Below are 17,056 nucleotides of genomic sequence, written 5' to 3'. Positions count from 1 at the left end.
GCGGCATGTGGGATCCTCCCGGACCGGGGCACGAACCCGCGTCCCCTGCATCAGCAGGTGGACTCTCAACCACTGCGCCACCAGGGAAGTCCTTTTTATGCTTCTTTAATCCATAACTAGAAAATCTGAAACTACATATTTGGTTTTGTTATGTTCTATTGAAAAGTGCTGGTCTAGAGAATTGGGATTTGATACCCCTAACAGTGATAAGGTCCCCAAACCTGGGGTCCATGCCCAAGGTACAGTTCCAGTGACCATACCCACAAGTCTTGGAGGAGGCTTCTGGGTTGCAAAGATTGTGAAATGTCCCTGGACATTGTGGGCACTGGAGTCAGCTGCCCCAGTTCCAAATCTCAAATCTGCTTCATATACTAAGCTGGGTGGTCGTGGGTAAGCCCCTCACCTTGACTCATCTATAGAATAGAAGTGACATTGCCCTTTTCACAGTTCCTTAAGTGCCCCAGGGCCTTTGCACTTACTCTTTCCTCTGTCTCCTCTCACATCTTTGCACTCCTCACCCCTTCTCTTCCTTAAGATCTTAGTTTAAACATCACCTTCCTGATGAGCCCTACTGAAAATAGCCAGCCCTCAGTCATATCTGATAGAGAATAAATTTATGCTATTCAAGAAAATACATGACACATGACCTATTTTAAATGATCTTGGTTTATTGATTTTATTTTCCTGAGAATGGTCTGTCTCCCCACTGATTTATAAGATCGGTGAGGGCAGGGATGAGTCAGTCTTGTTACTGCTGAGTTCCCAGCACTTAGAACAGGGTCTGACACAGCATGAAACAAAGTTAGGAATGTATAAGCAAACGCAGCCACAGTCTGGCTTCAGAGAGGTGCTGGGAAAACAACATCCCAGCCTTTCCTTGCCCCCTACAGCTGTGGGAGTGTCCAGCTGAGTCTAGGTCCTGGTGTAGAAAATGAGTTCATTCATCCCTCCCAGGCATGGGAGTCTCCAGGGTTAAATGAGATCCCAGAACCCCCTGGTGTGCCCTGAAGGCTCTGAGACACCGGTGAGCTGGTGCCTGGAGTTCTGCAACCAAGGAAACAAAGGTGACTCCACCTGCCTCCCGTCAATCTCTGCCTGGAGGAGTTATTTTTCGACACTGGTGAATTCAGACATCAAGGCCTTAAAGGGATTGGACCCCCGGGGCTGCACAGGAATGCTTCAACAAACAGTGAGTGGCACCTGGGCTTCCCACACCTGGGGTGCAAGTCCTGTTACAGGTGCCGTCCCTCTCTGAGCCTCCACTGTCTCCCCTCTGTTTACTGAGCATCTACCATGTGCCACGCACGCATTCTAAGCATTTAACATTTGTTAACTTTTTTAATCCATTTCCTGAGGTAGCACAGTGGGTCTGGGCACAGTGGGTCTGGGCAGAGTTAGGGTCTGGGCACACTTAGGCAGGCCGGTTCCAGGGGACTTGCTTTTAACTACCAGGCTGCACTGCCTCTATTAAATGAGTGCTGTGAAGCCCACCAGAACCCAGGCCTCCCCAGGGCACCACAGTGGTTCTGCTGAGCCCAGAGTCAGCTCCTAAGTCTGTGGTCTTTGCAAAGCTCCTGGGTTGCTTTCCCATAGCTGGGCCTCAGGCTGCCCCTTAGCAGAATGGGGGAGAATGGAGCTTCCTGCCTGCCCAGGGTTCTCCTAAAAGTTTAATAAAGCAATGGTGGGCAAGTGCTTTATTACCGCGGGTGGGCGGGGCACCCAGAAAACTGTCACGGTTTGCTCTTTTTCTCCTCCGCCCCATCCTGAGAAAGAAGGATGTTCTTCTATTTCACAGATGGGAAAACTGAGACTCAGAAAAGCAAAATGCTTTTTCCAAGGTGATAGGGAGAGCCAGCCACCGGCATCGCTTTGAATCTTCGAGTACGGGGCGGGAGGGGTAGGCAGGGGGCGGGGGTGGAGACAAGACACCCCTAGAGGGCCGGGAGGGGTTCCGGGACCGCAAGCGGACCGCACGGAAGGGGTGGGGCGGGGCGCCCTCGGAGGTGACCCCGGGGGGCGGGGCTCAGGGGATGGTGCAATCCCGGGCCTGAGGGCATCAGGCAGTGGCTGATTAGCTCAGGTTTACATCACCCGCGTCGGAGCTGTAGCCCGGCGCTCGGCGTCCCCGAGACATTCGCAGCGGAAGCGGCGGCGGCTCCGCACGCGTCCGGCTGCTGGGGACCGAAGCCAGAGCCCGACCCGGAGCCAAGCTCAGCCACGACGGAGCAGCGCGGGCCACCCGGGGGTGCCTGGGGACTCTGAGCTTGGCCGGCACCAGGACTCCGTCGCGCGCGAGGGCAGGGTACCCGGCGGGGGCGGGAGGCTGCGGCCGGAGGGGCTGAGGGGCGGCCGGGAGCCTCGGGGCGGCTGGCGTTGTCGCGTGTCACACGTACACACACACACATACACACAACTTTTAAGGAAACCCACGGTCCGGGGAGCGACCTGGGCTGGGTGTTCCCGCCAGGCCCAGGTGACGCGGCCCCACAGGGCGTGGGGTCGCCGAGCGTGGCCGAGCAGGCTCGCGGGAGGATGCGTACCCACGGGGCGTGGCAGCGTGTCCCGGGGGCGGAGGGTGTGTAGTGTCCGCATTTGTGTGAGTGTGGGGCGGGCAGGGGAGTTGTGTGGCTGGGTGCGGGGAGGTCTGTGGGGGTCACTGGGGGCCGGGGGGAGCCTGTCTACCTGTGGAATGTGTCCTTGCGGATCTGCTGGGGTCCGCGTGGGCCAGTGGGGTCCGGGTGGGGCTGTGTCTCCGGGGACCTTGCGAGCTATGCGGAGGGCTGAGCACCGGGCGGCAGGTGCGGGCCGTGCGGGGACGGCGGTGCCCGTGGGCGGGGGGGCGGGGGCGGCGCAGGGTCAAGGGCAGCCAGGACGCGGCGTGAGGGCATGGGCCACGGGTGTGACGGGCCTGACGGCTACCGGTTTGCGAGCTGTAGGATGCGCGCGTATTCTGTTGTTGCCGACCGTGTGTGTTGTACCTGTTGATTCTGGGGTGTGGGGGCGAGGCCTCTTATCTCAGCCCAGGGGCCCAGCCTCCTTGCCTTTGCCCGCCCCTCCCAGGCCCCCTCGCCGGCCCTCGGTTTCCGCTGAACCTTCTGCTCCGGGACCCCCGCCCCTCCGCCGCTTCCTCTCCCACGGCTTCCGATCCCGGCTGCCGAGGACGGGGCGAGGCCGCCCACTGCCTTCGCTGTGGGGGCGTGGGGGCGGGGTGGGCGGGGGGTCAGACTGAGCGTGTGGCCTTGTTGGTATCCGTCCTGCAGTCGTGAGTATGGTAGTTGGGAGAGCTCTGTGTGCGTGTGCGTGCAAGCTTGCCGGTGGAGGGCGAGGTGTGTGTCTCTTAATAATGTGGGTGCCCCTCTCTGCCTTGTATGTGTGCCTTGGCTGGCTGGCTTGGACAGAGTGTGTTTTGGGGGGGGCGTGTGTACACCCGTCTGCCCTGGGTTGTGTGAGTATGTGTGTTTGGTATGACCCGCCCTTATTCCCCTGGGAGTGTCAGGGAACAGCAAGAGGTAGAAATTAGGGGCTGCCTCCATCCTACTGCAGAGATTTTAATCTTGCCCTGTGGCATGCAAATTCCCTTGTTCACCTATAGACTCAGTTACCCCATCTGTCCAACGGAGCTCATCCCAGGCCCTACCAGGCTCTGAGCCCTGGATAGGGCAAAAGCAGCCTGGGGTGCCAATGTGGCCATGGGAGAGCCACTCCAGGGAGTCTCAGGCTTTGCAGGGCACAAAGCATCTACACAGACAGGGATCATCTTGCTTTACTCTCTGAATAGCCAGTGCAGTAAGGAGTGTCATCCTAACCTCATCCCTGCAGAAGTTTCTGAGACTCCCAAGGGTAGCACGTCAGCATCTTCAGCTGTGAGTAATAATGATAATAATAATAACAAACCAACAGCAGTGACCATTTCCTGCACCTACCCTGCAACAGGGCCATGTTAATTTATTTGTATTCTCATTTCATCATTACAAAAAGCTTATGGGGTTTACATCCACTTTACAGATGAGGGAATGGAGGCTCAGGAGTTTTGAAGAACTTGCCTAGGGCTCTCCAGCCAGGAAGGGTCTGAGCCAGGATGACATCCAGGGAATATCTGATTACAGTCACCCCCTAATGCATTCTTACCAAGACGGGATTATGGTCCTTCATTCGAGATGGGGGCTCCCTCCCTCCCAAGGCAGCCCATGCATTTGGGAGCCCATGCATTTGGCATGATTGGAGAGATGGGCTTCAGTCAGAGAACTGACTGAGTGATGTTTCCCCCTAATCCTGCCTAGGACTGTTGGGAAGGTCTTCACATGGCTGAAGTCTATCTCCCTCTCACACCTCATACCTGGGCCTCCTTGTTCCTCATCTGGAGCCTGGATGGGTGGGCAGATGGGTCCTGGAGAGAACCTTTCCTCTCTGACATGCCTTTGCCCTCTCCTCCACCCACCACACACACAGTGACACAGCTGTACCCGGGGTGGGGGTGCGGGGTGCTTCCTCTGAAGTTGAATGAGTGAATCTTGGGGCTTTGAGAGACCTCCCCTCCCTGCCTCATTCTCACCTGATGGTAAAACTGAGCTGGCTGGTGGACTAACTATGTAGACAAAGTTCACATTTTAAAAAAGAAATACACTCCATCCGATTTGAAATACTCAAGCACTAAATGAATGTGGAATCTTTATTTTAAATTATTGAAATTGAAAACTCCCTTGCCTCCCTACCAAATACCTTCCTCTCCTGGAGTCTCTCAGGAGGCCAGAAGCTACTGTGGCCAATTTAGTCTGGGTCCTTCCAGACCTTTTCCTGTGCATTTACACACCTATATATACAAATATGCAGATACATCATATTACATGCTGGTGGGGTTTTTTACATAAATGAGATCATCTTGGGTACATTGTTCAGCAGCTAGCTTTGTTCACTTGACAATAAGTATATTCATTCCAGAACATCCATTCATATGTAAATTTAGTATACACTTCATTGATTCATCATCCTTCATCATCCCTACTCCCCCGCCCCCTCCTTGCATCCCTCCCTACCTTTCAGAGGTAATAGCTGCCTATACTACAGCACTCAACAGATACAGTGCAAAGTCTCTCTTCCTCCCTCTCACCAACCATCAAGTCCACCTCTCCACTGTACTTTTTTTTCACTTAACGTTTCACTCTGGAGATCTTTCCAATTAGCACATAAAGAATTTCCTCAGTCTTTTATATGGCTACAACTGTTCCACATATAGAGAAATATAATGTATTTAACCAGTCTCCTAATGATGGACATTTAATTGTTTCTATCATATGGGCTGTAGGGATAACCTTGTACTTGCATCATTGCATCAGTATGTAGAGAGTTCCCGGTCTTTTTCAGAGCTGTATAGTATTCCACTGTGTGGCTGTACCGTGATGTTTTAACCAGTCTTCTACTGCAGGACATCTGGGGGAATTTCCTGCTTTTTGCTGTTAGACACAAGGCTCTGATTAGCAGCCTTTCACATATTTAATTTTTTGGTAGGCATTTAAATTGGAGGATAAACTCCCAGAAGTGGGACACCCAGTCAAGGGTATACGCATTTGTCCATTTAATCCATACCGCCAAGTCACCCTTCATAAAGGCTGTGCCAGTGTATCCTCCCACCAGCAGACGAAAAGAGGGGACACCGAGCAGCCTTATTTTAGTGCTTTTCTCCCCTTCTTTCTAGATGCAAGCCACCTCTCTGGCTATTCCTGAGGGTGCCCCCTCCAGGAAGAAGCAGTTGGAGTTGGATGATGACCTAGACACAGAGTGTCCCACCCAGAAACATGCTCGATGTGGGCCCCAGCCCAGGCTGCCCTCCTGCCAACTGCCCCTGAGCCCACCCCCTGCTCCAGTTCACACCCCTGCTGTGACCACTGCCTCCAGGCTTGGACCCTATGTTCTCCTGGAGCCTGAGGAGGGCAGCCGGACCTACCGCACCCTGCACTGCCCCACAGGCACGGAGTACATCTGCAAGGTACATGCCCCAGGGACCACTGTCCCCAAGCATCACAGGGGGCTGGGAAAGGATTGCCAGGGCTGAGGGACCCTTATATTAATTTAGTTCTGTTTTTGTTGGGGAAGCAACCAGTGAATCCCCAGCTCTCTGTCAAGCTCCAGGCTGGGCTGAAACCGAGAGGTAAAGCAGATGGTCCCAGCCCTGGGGGAATTCACAGCTTAGGCCCCATAGTATGATAAGTGTTGCTGGGGTGGAGCTTAGGGGCCATGAGAGCACAGAGAAGCCTCTAGTATATTCAAAGGCAGAGTCAGAAAAGGCTGAGTAGGAGTCAGCCAGGGAAAAGTGGGAGAAGGGAGTTCCAGGCAGGGGAAACAGAGGCCTACAGGATTGAGGGCATGGCACTTCAGAGAATTAAAAGGACTTCATTATGGCCGGAGTGGAGAGGGGGTGCAGACAGGGCCAGCAGATGAGAGCTCGCTGCCACTGGTTGTGAAAGCATTAGGAAGAAGCCCCCACTAGGCTGTGGGGAGCCATTTAAAGTATTTGCACAGGGTAAGATGAGATATGGTAGACATCAGAACTCCTGGGAGCCTGGAGGTCATTGGGCCTACCAGTGGCCATTTTACAGATGGAAAGACTGAGGTCAAGAGGAGAAGGGCCATGCATGAAGCCACATGGCATCAAGCCTGGATCCTAGGGCACAGTCCAGGGTTCCTGACAGAAATCAGAGTTCTTGGCAGAATTCAGGCAACAGGCAGGGCCAAGTGACCCATACAGGACACTGCCAGGTCTCAGCTCACAAGGACAGAGATGAGAAAGCATAATTGTAGGTATTTACTGTGCACCAGGTACTATGTTGATTGTCTAGTCTGCATCACTCCTCTAATCTTCACATAGTCTATGAGGTAGTTACTATTATTGGGCCCATTCTATAGATAGAGGACAGGCTCTGAGGTTCAGAAAGCTGTGGTTACTTGCCACCTCACAAAGCCAAGAGGTGTCAGAGCTGAGATTGGGCCCAAGCAGGTTAAGCCCAGAGCCGTGGGCCTCATGCTAGGACAGGTGGTTCAGATACAAGCAGGGCAGGTTTGCTCTGGTGGGCAGGGGTAAGGAGGATAGGGAGACCCAGGTACACAGGGAGGGGTAGAAGGGGGCTGGGTCCCCTTGGGAAGGCACAGAGAGGCAGAGGGACTGAAGCCTCCATCCAACTGGGAGGAGCAGCAACGGTGGCTCCAGCTCCTGTTGATGGGGGTGCAGCGGGCAGGGCCAGATCTGGACATCACACTGGGCTCTGGGCTGCCTGATGCTGGTCCCCAGGGCTACCCCAGGTGCTCTAAGGAACCCCTGAACTCTGGGTCCCCTTCTTGCAGCACCACAGGTTTTTTCTGTTCCCCTGGGGAGGGAGGTCCATGCTGAGAGGAACGACCATGGCAAGCTGGAGCCAGAAGCACCATGCTTTCACATGGTCCCGGACATTCAGGAACATTTAAAGAAATCTTCTGGGATGTGCCTGTTCCTATGTCCAGCATGAACTGTGGGGGCCGACCTGCCGTTTCCACATTGCCTAGGCTTTTCTGGTCGATGTGTAGAAAGATCTATATCCTGTCTTCCTAGATTATTGCCTTATTCATTAATTCAACAAACTCTCAGTGAGCACTTGTATTTGCCGTGCACCATGCACCATGTAGCATGTTGTAGCTCAAAAGTAGACCAAGCTCTGCCTCCACAGTTCGCGCTGGGGGTGAATGAGTAAAATATACATCAGGTGATCTTAACTGCTATGGAGAAAAACTAGGAGCTGGGAGAGAAGGGTGTGGGGAGGGGAGGGTGTGAAGGTGATCTTAGCTGGGAAGTCCAGAAAGACCTCTTTGAGGAGGTGACTTTGAGCAGTGACTTGCACTGGGGGAGCCAGCCCTGGGGGTATCTAGAGGAGAACATTCAGGTGGCAGGAAAAGCAAGTGCAAATGCTCAGAGGCAGGGATGCGCTTGCCCTGACTTTTAAAAAAGTCTCCGTTTTTGGATTATTGCCTCCAAGCCACCCCAACTGTTTTGTTTTAACACATCTACTTACATTTTTTCATGGATTAAATATGTATATGATTTATTTTTATTTTCTGTGTGTCACAGACAAAATAACAAGCAAAGGGTTTAAAGGCAGATAAACCAAAGTGAGTAGACTGCTCTACCACTGATTAGCTGTGTGGCTTCCAAGTCACCTTCCTCTGAACATCCTTTCAGGAATATGGCAAGGTTTCCATCTCATGTCCATAAAGCCCCTAGCATCTTTCCCCACAACCTCCCCACTCTCACCACGGGTCCCACCTTCCTCCCCCACCCCATTCTAGCCATACTGATCTTTGGCTGGGTTTCTAGAGCAGCTCAGGTTCTTTCCTGCCTCAGGGTCTTTGCACTTCCTGTGCCTCCCACCTAGAAAGCTTATCCCTTGGGCACCTCAATCATTCAGGTCACTTCCTCAGAGTCCCTTCCAGACTGCACTTTCTAAAATAGGTGCCCCCTGCCAGAATACTCTTTATTCCAGCATTCCTTTGTAATTCTTATCAGAATTTGTAAGTATTTAGTTTTTTTGGCCTGTTTACTGTCTCATGTATTGGACTATGGGCACCAGGAGGGCAGGGACCATGGCTGTCAGTCAAGTTAGCACCCCAGTGGCTGGTACAGGTAGGCATTCAATGCCTGCTTGTGGAATAAAGGAAAGGGTGGGTGGGCAGTGAATCCTAGAGAATGGTAGCCATATTGATGATGAGGAGAAGGATGGGTTACTTCTGCATGATCTCCTCTTTTGGACTCCCTCTGTTTGGGGGGGTTATTTTTGTTCAGGTTACCTGTTGTTTTAAATTATCTGAGGTTTAAGGCCACATGAGCTCGCAGCTAAGAGCCCAGATGATGGAGAACAGGGATTCAGTCTCAGCTCTGTCCCTTGCTGGCCGTGTGGCCCTCCGCTTGGTCAGGATTGAGTGACCTGCTGCTGAAGCGCTAGGGCACAAGGCCCAGCACACAGTAGTTGGCTGTGACTGGCTGCAAGGCCGACCTGGGCCCCACGGGGTCCCCACCTGTGTTCACACCATGCTCCCACAGGTGTACCCGGCCTGCGAGGCCCTGGCGGTGCTGGAGCCCTACTTGCGGCTGCCCCACCACTGCCATGTGGCCCGGCCGGTGGAGGTCCTGACAGGCACGCGGCACCTCTACACCTTCTTCCCACGGCCGCATGGGGACATGCACAGCCTGGTGCGCCGCCGTCGGCGCCTCCTGGAGCCCGAGGCGGCAGCAGTCTTCCGCCAGATGGCCACCATCCTGGCACACTGCCACCAGCACGGGCTGGTCCTGCGCGACCTCAAGCTGCAGCGCTTCGTCTTTACTGACCCGGAGAGGTGAGCGTGGCCACGGATAAGGCCTTGACTGATGCTCTGGTCACAGTTAGATTGAGGTTATGCATTTTTGGCAAGAATACCACAGAAGCCATAGAGCCTTCTCAGCCCATCCTATCAGGAGATACGGGCTGCTGATACGGATTGCTGTGATGTTAACCTCAATCTTTGGTTAAGGTGGCTTCTACCAAGTTTCTCCACTGGAAGTTTCCTAATTTACCATTTATAATTAATAAACACCTTGGGGGCTTCCCTGGTGGCGCAGTGGTTGAGAGTCCGCCTGCCGATGCAGGGGACACGGGTTCGTGCCCCAGTCCGGGAAGATCCCACATGCCGTGGAGCGGCTGGGCCCGTGAGCCATGGCCGCTGATCCTGCACATCCGGAGCCTGTGCCCCGCAACGGGAGAGGCCACAACAGTGAGAGGCCCGCGTACCGCCAAAAAAAAATTAAAATTAAAAAAAATAATAATAAATACCTTGGGCAATACCTTGTAATTAATCAGTACTATGAGGTTCTTTCGGGCTCTGCATGTAAATGTCCTGTTTCTCCTTAAACTTTCACCCACTAATTTCAGCCACCATCCATTCTGCCTGTAGCAGCTATTCCTAGGATGTTTGCCTAAGGGTGGTTTTCTAATCCCTTTTGCATTCTGTGCTAAAATGGGCGTGCTTTGCGTGAGAAGTAGAGCGTCAGTTTTGTAATGATTTTTAAGCTAATGCACAGCTTCAAGTCATTTTGAGCTTAGGGTGAGTGCAACACCCCCAGACCACCCAGAAGTGAGGAAAGTACTTTCTTCCCTTTTCAAGGCAACAGTTTGAGAAGCACCATCAGAGGAGGGATGGTGGAATCAAACAAACCTGGGTTCAAATTCTGGTTCTACTTTTTAACTTGCAGTTTGTCCTTGAGCAATGGCTTCACCTGACTGAAGTTTGACTTTTTTTTTTTGCGGTACGCGGGCCTCTCACTGTTGCGGCCTCTCCCGTTGCGGAGCACAGGCTCCGGACGCGCAGGCTCAGCGGCCATGGCTCACGGGCCCAGCCGCTCTGCGGCATGTGGGATCCTCCCGGACCAGGGGACACGAACCCGTGTCCCCTGCATCGGCAGGCGGACTCTCAACCACTGCGCCACCAGGGAAGCCCCGAACCTTGACTTCTTTATCTGAAAAATGGGTCAATAATGCTAACACCTCAGCCCACCCCCTGTGCAGTGATTCACAGGACTAGTCAGCATTTTCAGACAGGCACCCGGGAAGTGGTGCCATGGGAACAAGACTAATAGCAGTGGTAATAGTAAGCTTCCTATTAAAGTAGTCTAGAGTGCTCTGTGGGAGTTATTTATTTATTTATAATTAATTTATTTATTTGTGGCTGCGTTGGGTCTTCATTGCTGCACACGGGCTTTCTCTAGTTGTGGCTAGCGGGGGCTACTATTCGTTGCGGTGCACGGGCTCCTCATTGTGGTGGCTTTTCTTGTTGCCAAGCACAGGCTCTAGGCACGTGGGCTTCAGTAGTTGTGGCATGCGGGCTCAGTAGTGGTGGCTCGCGGGCTCTAGAGCGCAGACTCAGTAGTTATGGCACACGGGCTTAGTTGCTCTTCAGCATGTGGGATCGTCCCAGACCAGGGCTCGAACCCATGTCCCCTGCAATGGCAGGCGGATTCTTAACCACGGTGCCACCAGGGAAGCCCTGTGGGAGTTATTTAAAGCAGAAGTTGCAAATGGTGGTCTACACACCCTTTTTTTTTTTGCCCCACATTCCTGTTCGTTTGTGTTTTTAATTAAAATTGGTTGCGGGAATCCGCTGGTGGTCCAGTGGTTGGGACTCTAGGCTTCCACTGCGGGGGCCCCAAGTTTGATCCCTGGTCAGGGAACTGGGATCCCACAGGCCACGCGGCATGGCCAAAAAATTTAAAAAAAAAAAAAAAAAAAAAGGGACTTTCCTGGTGGTCCAGTGGTTATCCACGCTCCCAATGCAGGGGGCCCCCGTTCGATCCCTGGTCAGGGAACTAAGATCCTACATACCTCAATTAAGCCCGCGTGCCGCAACTACTGAGCCTGCGCCACAACTAGAGAGCCCATGCACCACAATAAAGACCCAGTGCAGCCAAAATTAATTAATTAAAAAAATAAATAAAATTGGTTGCTAACTTTTTAAAAGCTGGGATTTTTTTCATTAAAATATGATCTCTGACTTCTCTTGTGGAAAAGGGGACCATGGAGCCACCTGGGAACTACATAAGCAGCTCATAGCGCTGGCTCTGGGCTGGAGAGAGCCAGGATTCAATCCCAGCCCTGCTCCCCGTGGCTGCAAAATGGCCTCTTGCTCATCGGTTGTATGAGGGTGAAATGACATACACCAGGGAGAAGCTTAGCCCAGGGTCAGGTTCGCAGAGGACACTCCAAATACTGACTGTAATGTTGTTCGTGGTGCCCTTTTTAGGCAGGGTTTGTGCTGAGTTAGTTGGCACAGTCCCCACTTCCTACTTCTAATTTTGTTACCTGCCTAGACCCTAAGTTTGCATCTGGCTTAATAGAGGCTTAATGCCCTCAGCCACCTGAGTACACACCTCCCCACACTGGGCCCCTGCCCCACAGACAGCTGGGAAATGTGTTCCTCTCAGAGTCCTAGTTCAAATTTAATTGCTCTGTGACCTTAAGACATGACTTAATCTCTCTGAGCCTAGACTTCCTCATCTGTAATACGGGATTAATCAATGATCCAGCCTCGCAGGACTGGCTCATGTCTGGCAAATGCCAGCAGGCACTTGGGAAATGGGTGCCATTAAGTGTGACAATGTGGGGTGGTGGCGTGGGGGTCCCACTATCTGACCCCCTGTCTCTCCCCCTGCACAGGACAAAGCTGGTGCTGGAGAACCTGGAGGATGCCTGTGTGCTGACCGGGCCTGACGACTCCTTGTGGGACAAGCACGCGTGCCCAGCCCCGAGATCCTCAGTTCCCAGCCATCCTACTCGGGCAAGGCGGCAGACATCTGGAGCCTGGGCGTGGCCCTCTTCACCATGCTGGCTGGCCACTACCCCTTCCAGGACTCAGAGCCTGCTCTGCTCTTTGGCAAGATCCGCGGTGGGGCCTTCGCCCTGCCCGAGGGCCTCTCGGCCCGGCCCGCTGCCTGGTCCGCTGCCTCCTCCGAAGGGAGCCAGCTGAGCGGCTCACGGCCTCAGGCATCCTGCTGCACCCTTGGCTGCGGGAGAATGTGATCCCTACACCCCCCTCACGATCCAGCCTCTGCGAGGCTGACCAGGTGGTCCCAGAAGGGCTGGGGCTGGAGGAGGTGGAGGAGGAGGGAGAGAGAGATGTGTGTCTCTACGGCTAACGCGACCCTACTGGACTCTCAGCCCCAGACTGCCAGTTGAGGCTGGGGTATCTCTAAGCTCTCTCCTGCCTCTTTGAACTGAGCCGAACCTTAAGTGCCTTCTGGGAGGGAGAGAGGAGGAGGTGTGTGTGGAGCGTGCTGGATGCACACACCTGTGCACGTGAGCGCATGCCTCACCGAGTCCTCGGGAGCTCACTGTGCCAAGCGCCGCTCCCAGTGCTGGGAACACAGCAGTGAACGACAGAGACAAAGCTCCTGCTCAGAGTTGACAACACTTTCCATGCCCACCGGGCAGTGTCTACACTGAGCACCCACAGTGCAGGTATCGGCATCCACTCATGCTGATGCCCAGGTACCTCTGACATGGGACAGTCCCTTTCACAAACAACCCAGCTGTCTTTGTATCTTGCACCTTTTCAGAGAAAGGGAAGCATCCCTGTGCCAAAGGCTCCAGGCCCCTCCCCTCTAACTCAGGACTCTAGAGCCCAGACCATGCTGGGAATTGTGCTCCCAGCAGCTCTGTCCTCTTGGTCAAGGGCTTCTCCATCCAGGCCTGAGCCAAGGATTTGGGCTGGAAGATCAAGAGTGCAAATGGTGAGGCTGGTCTTCATCTAACTCAAAGAGTAGTTTGGAGTGAAGGGCCAGGCCTGTACACCTCAGTGGCCCCTGACCTGAGCACCAGAGTTGGGGGCCAGGATCAGGCAGGTTCTGTCCCCTGGCCTCCTGAAAAGTCCCAAGCTCTGTTCTGGGGACACTTGGGGTCCAGGACCCTATGTCAACACTGTGGGTTTTGGATGCCATGAGTATATGTTTTTATCTTGTGCCTAATAAAGGAATTATGAAGTACTGTCATTTCTCCTGGTTATTTCATCCATCTTCTCCTCCGCATCTCTTATGAGTTTTCCCTGCCTCCAAACCAGCCCCAGGGTGAAAGGCCAGAGGCCTTGTGTGTCAATCTCAGCTTGAGTGGTTCATGAGAACAGAAGACCCAGTAGGTCTTCCCTCATTCCCTGTGTTCCTTCTGGATGTCTTGGTGTCTCAGGATACTTTTTGGCTGCATGTAACTGAAACCGTGAGTTAAAGTGGCTTTGAAAAGAAGAAAACGTATTTCACACAAAGCAAGAGGTCGACAGGCGGGGAATGGGCTTCACGCTGGTTGATTCGGCTCTCAGAGCTGTTAGCAAGGACCTGGCTCCCTAGGCTCATTCTGTCTCTTGCTCTGTTGTCCCAGGTAACTGCTGGTACAATGGCTACAGCAGTCCCAGGTGTCACATAAGAGAGACCCATGACCAGAGGAAGAAGGAGGGTGGCGTGGTAGTACTTGAGAACTCAGTACTCCGGAGTCAGGTTACCTGGAATTAAATCCTGGCTCCAACATTCACTAGCTGTTTGACGCTCGGCAAGTTTCTGAATCGCTCTATACCTCAGATTCTTAATCTGTAAAATGAGGGATAATAATACCTAACTCAAGAGAATCAAATGGGTTATTTTAGCTAAAGCACTTCGAATAAACAGTGGCTGGCGTAACAAGTCCTCAGTCAGAGTTAGTTGTTCTCTCTCTAGCTTTTCCATGGGATGGGGAAATCTTTCCCAGGAGCACTCCTAACAGACGTTTTGGCCAGAACTGGGCCACTGTGACCTCCTGGCCAATCACCAGCAAGGGAAATGCAGTTATGTTAATTAATCATGCCAGTTCTCCAGCTGTAGGTGGGAGCAGCCTCCCTGAGGCTCATGCTACGTGTGGGGGGTTCGGAGGGTGGGGTAGTGATAAATGAACAAAATCAAATTCTGAGAAGGAGGAGGTAGCGGGAGAAAGCACGAGGAAGAGAACTGCGGAAGCTCGGCCAATGGCCTGCTAACTGCAGACAGGTGAAGGAAGCTACCCTAGATCCTCCAGCCAGCAGTTGACCCCCCAGCTGACTACAAATGCAGAGTTCAGTCAGGCTGACCCAGACCAGAAGAATTCCCCAACTGACCCACAGGATCATGGGCTAAATAAAATGATCATTGTTTTAAGCCATTAAGTTTTAGGGTGTTTTGTTACACAGCAAATGCTAACTGATACAGACAGGGACAAGTCAGCCTCCTCTCTGTGCACCCAGCATCACCCAGAACAGGGCCTAGCTCTGTCTAGGGTCTCATGGAGCAGTCCCCAACTTTCACCCTTCCCCCAAACCCTCCCATAGATCCTGCCCCAGCTCCCTCACAAGCTGTGTTCTCCCTGGTGCCTGTGGAACAAGGGCAAGGGGGGACAGCTTATAGAAAACGGGGACTGCCAAGTGGCAGGTCTTTATCTACATTACACGGAGAGACTCATCTACGCCTCATGACAACTCTATGAGGCAGATGCTCTTGTCATTTCACAGATAAGACAAATGAGGTTTACTATTTCTTTATTTTGGCCACACCACGTGGCTTGTGGGGTCTTAGTTCCCCGACCAAGGATTGAATCCAGGCCCATGGCAGTGAAAGCGTGGAGGCCTGACCACTGGACAGCCACTGAATTCCTGAAAAATGAGGTTTAGAGAGAGCAAAAGATTCATCCAAAACCACACAACAGAGAGAACAACCCACCTGGTTTTGCCTTGAAGCAGGAACTTTTGCCAAGGCAACGCTGTGGCAGCCACAAGAAAACTGTCACATAAAAATGCAAATCCAAAAAAAAAAATACACATCCACTCTCGCCAAGCAATACAATGCACATAACCACACCCCTGACTGCAATTAGTGGGGACTTTCGTGTTCTCTTTGTATTCATTGAATGATCACTGTATAAGAGTTTTACAATATCAAAGGTAATACATATATATTACTTTATATATTACAGGGAGAGAGGGACTGTTAGAAATTTAATTGGGGATTTTACATGCAATTGGGAGCTCAACACAAAATATCACACTGTGGCCTGCCCGATTATTCATTCACCTAGCAATTCAACAACTATTCCTAATGCCAACCAACGGAAGAGCAGGTCCTATGCAAGATGGATGCAACGTGGTCCCTGCCCTCATAGACTTCAGTCTAACAGAGGAGACAGATGTTAAACAGATAACCACACAAATGAAGAAATTAATTATACCTGGTATGTTCTTTGTGGCAAAGACAAGCATCGCCAATAAGTCCCATGCTCCCCTACATGCCCTAGCCTCCCTTACAGTCACAGGACTAGTTCTGACCAATGGTGTGTGTGTAGAAGTGACATAGGAGTGGTCACTTCTGGGCTAAAGCAACTGAAAGCTGATGGGCCTCAATCCCTGTCTTTCCCTTCCACAACTACTTGAGGCCATGCGTTCCCTTAGCTACAAGATAAAGGAGGACCACCAGATCCACGCTGGATTTTACTGAGCAAGAAATGAAGCTTCCTATGTTAAGTCCTTGCAATTTGCAGTTTGTCTGTTGGGCAGTTAATGTTAATTACCATGACTAAGAAAAACTTGCCACAAGAGAAGGAAGGAAAATTCTCTTCCCCAGTAACTAGGCTGTATCAGTCTTTGCTGCATTACAAACCCCCAAACATAGTGGTTCGTGATTGTCTGTGTCAGCAGTTTGGGCTGGGCTCAGCTGGTCACTCATGCGGCTGCAGGCAAAGGGTGGCTCACCAGGACAGCTCAGCTTCACTCACTTGTCTGCCGATCGGCAGGCTCCAGGGAGCCTTGGCTAGGATGGCTCATCTCGGCTCTACGTGATCTCAGCCTCCAACAGACTCAGCGCTGGCTCCTTCCTGTGGTGGTCTTGGGGTTTCAAAAAGCAACAAGAACAAATCCCAGTGCCCAAGCTGTGCTTCTGTCACATCAGCATGTCCCACAGACAGATCCAGGAGGTGGAGAAATTAATTCTCCCTCTCAGTGGGAGGACCTGAATATAATATGTGGCCTTTTTTTTTTCTTCAATATACTACACGATGTATACTTGATCAAGTAAGTTGACTACAGTGTACCTAAAACTGAACCTGCAGGTAGGAGATCCCTGGGCCAACTGCTTGGTGTCTCTGGGCCTCAGACTGTTCCCTTCCTTTTGTGTGGTTAAGCCCTGCCCTTCCCTTGAGGCTGGACCTAGAGACTCTTCAGAGCGGGCATGCCCTCCCCTACACGCTGAAGCCCGAAGAACAGGGTTCTCAGAGGTGGTCAGTCAGTCCCCTAGGGTGCTTGTTTAAAATGCAGATCCCTGGACACTGCCCAGACCTAGTGAGTTAGAACACTTGGGGTTCTGAATCTTAACAATCACCCTGGGTGATGCTGCTGAGCATCCGAGTTGGAGAACCTCTGTGTTTGGAGAAATCCTGCCTCCTTGGGGACTCAGAGAGCTCATGTTAGCACCTCTCTGGTTTGTTTGCAAATGGGTGTAAAGAGGGCATAAATTCTACCTGCCTATGAT

The 17,056-nt window shown here is 52.4% G+C and overlaps 1 protein-coding gene across 1 annotated transcript; it reads left to right on the top strand.

The window, feature by feature from the left end:
* Positions 1 to 1,948: 1,948 nt before the first annotated feature.
* TRIB3 (tribbles pseudokinase 3) lies at positions 1,949 to 13,534 on the top strand. Its single transcript, XM_022592778.2, is given in 6 exon segments — positions 1,949 to 2,302; positions 5,693 to 5,983; positions 9,062 to 9,354; positions 12,204 to 12,286; positions 12,289 to 12,462; positions 12,465 to 13,534. Coding segments are annotated over 5 exon segments (1,059 nt in total). The 5' UTR covers positions 1,949 to 2,302; the 3' UTR covers positions 12,683 to 13,534.
* Positions 13,535 to 17,056: the final 3,522 nt, after the last annotated feature.

The sequence above is a fragment of the Delphinapterus leucas genome, chromosome 15 (genome assembly GCF_059928025.1).
Source record: "Delphinapterus leucas isolate spDelLeu-1000000601 "Yukka" chromosome 15, BTC_Dleu_Yukka2, whole genome shotgun sequence".
NCBI classification, from domain to species: Eukaryota; Metazoa; Chordata; class Mammalia; order Artiodactyla; family Monodontidae; genus Delphinapterus; species Delphinapterus leucas.
Note: the sequence above shows the minus strand (reverse complement) of the source record. Positions and strands in the feature narration are given on the sequence as shown.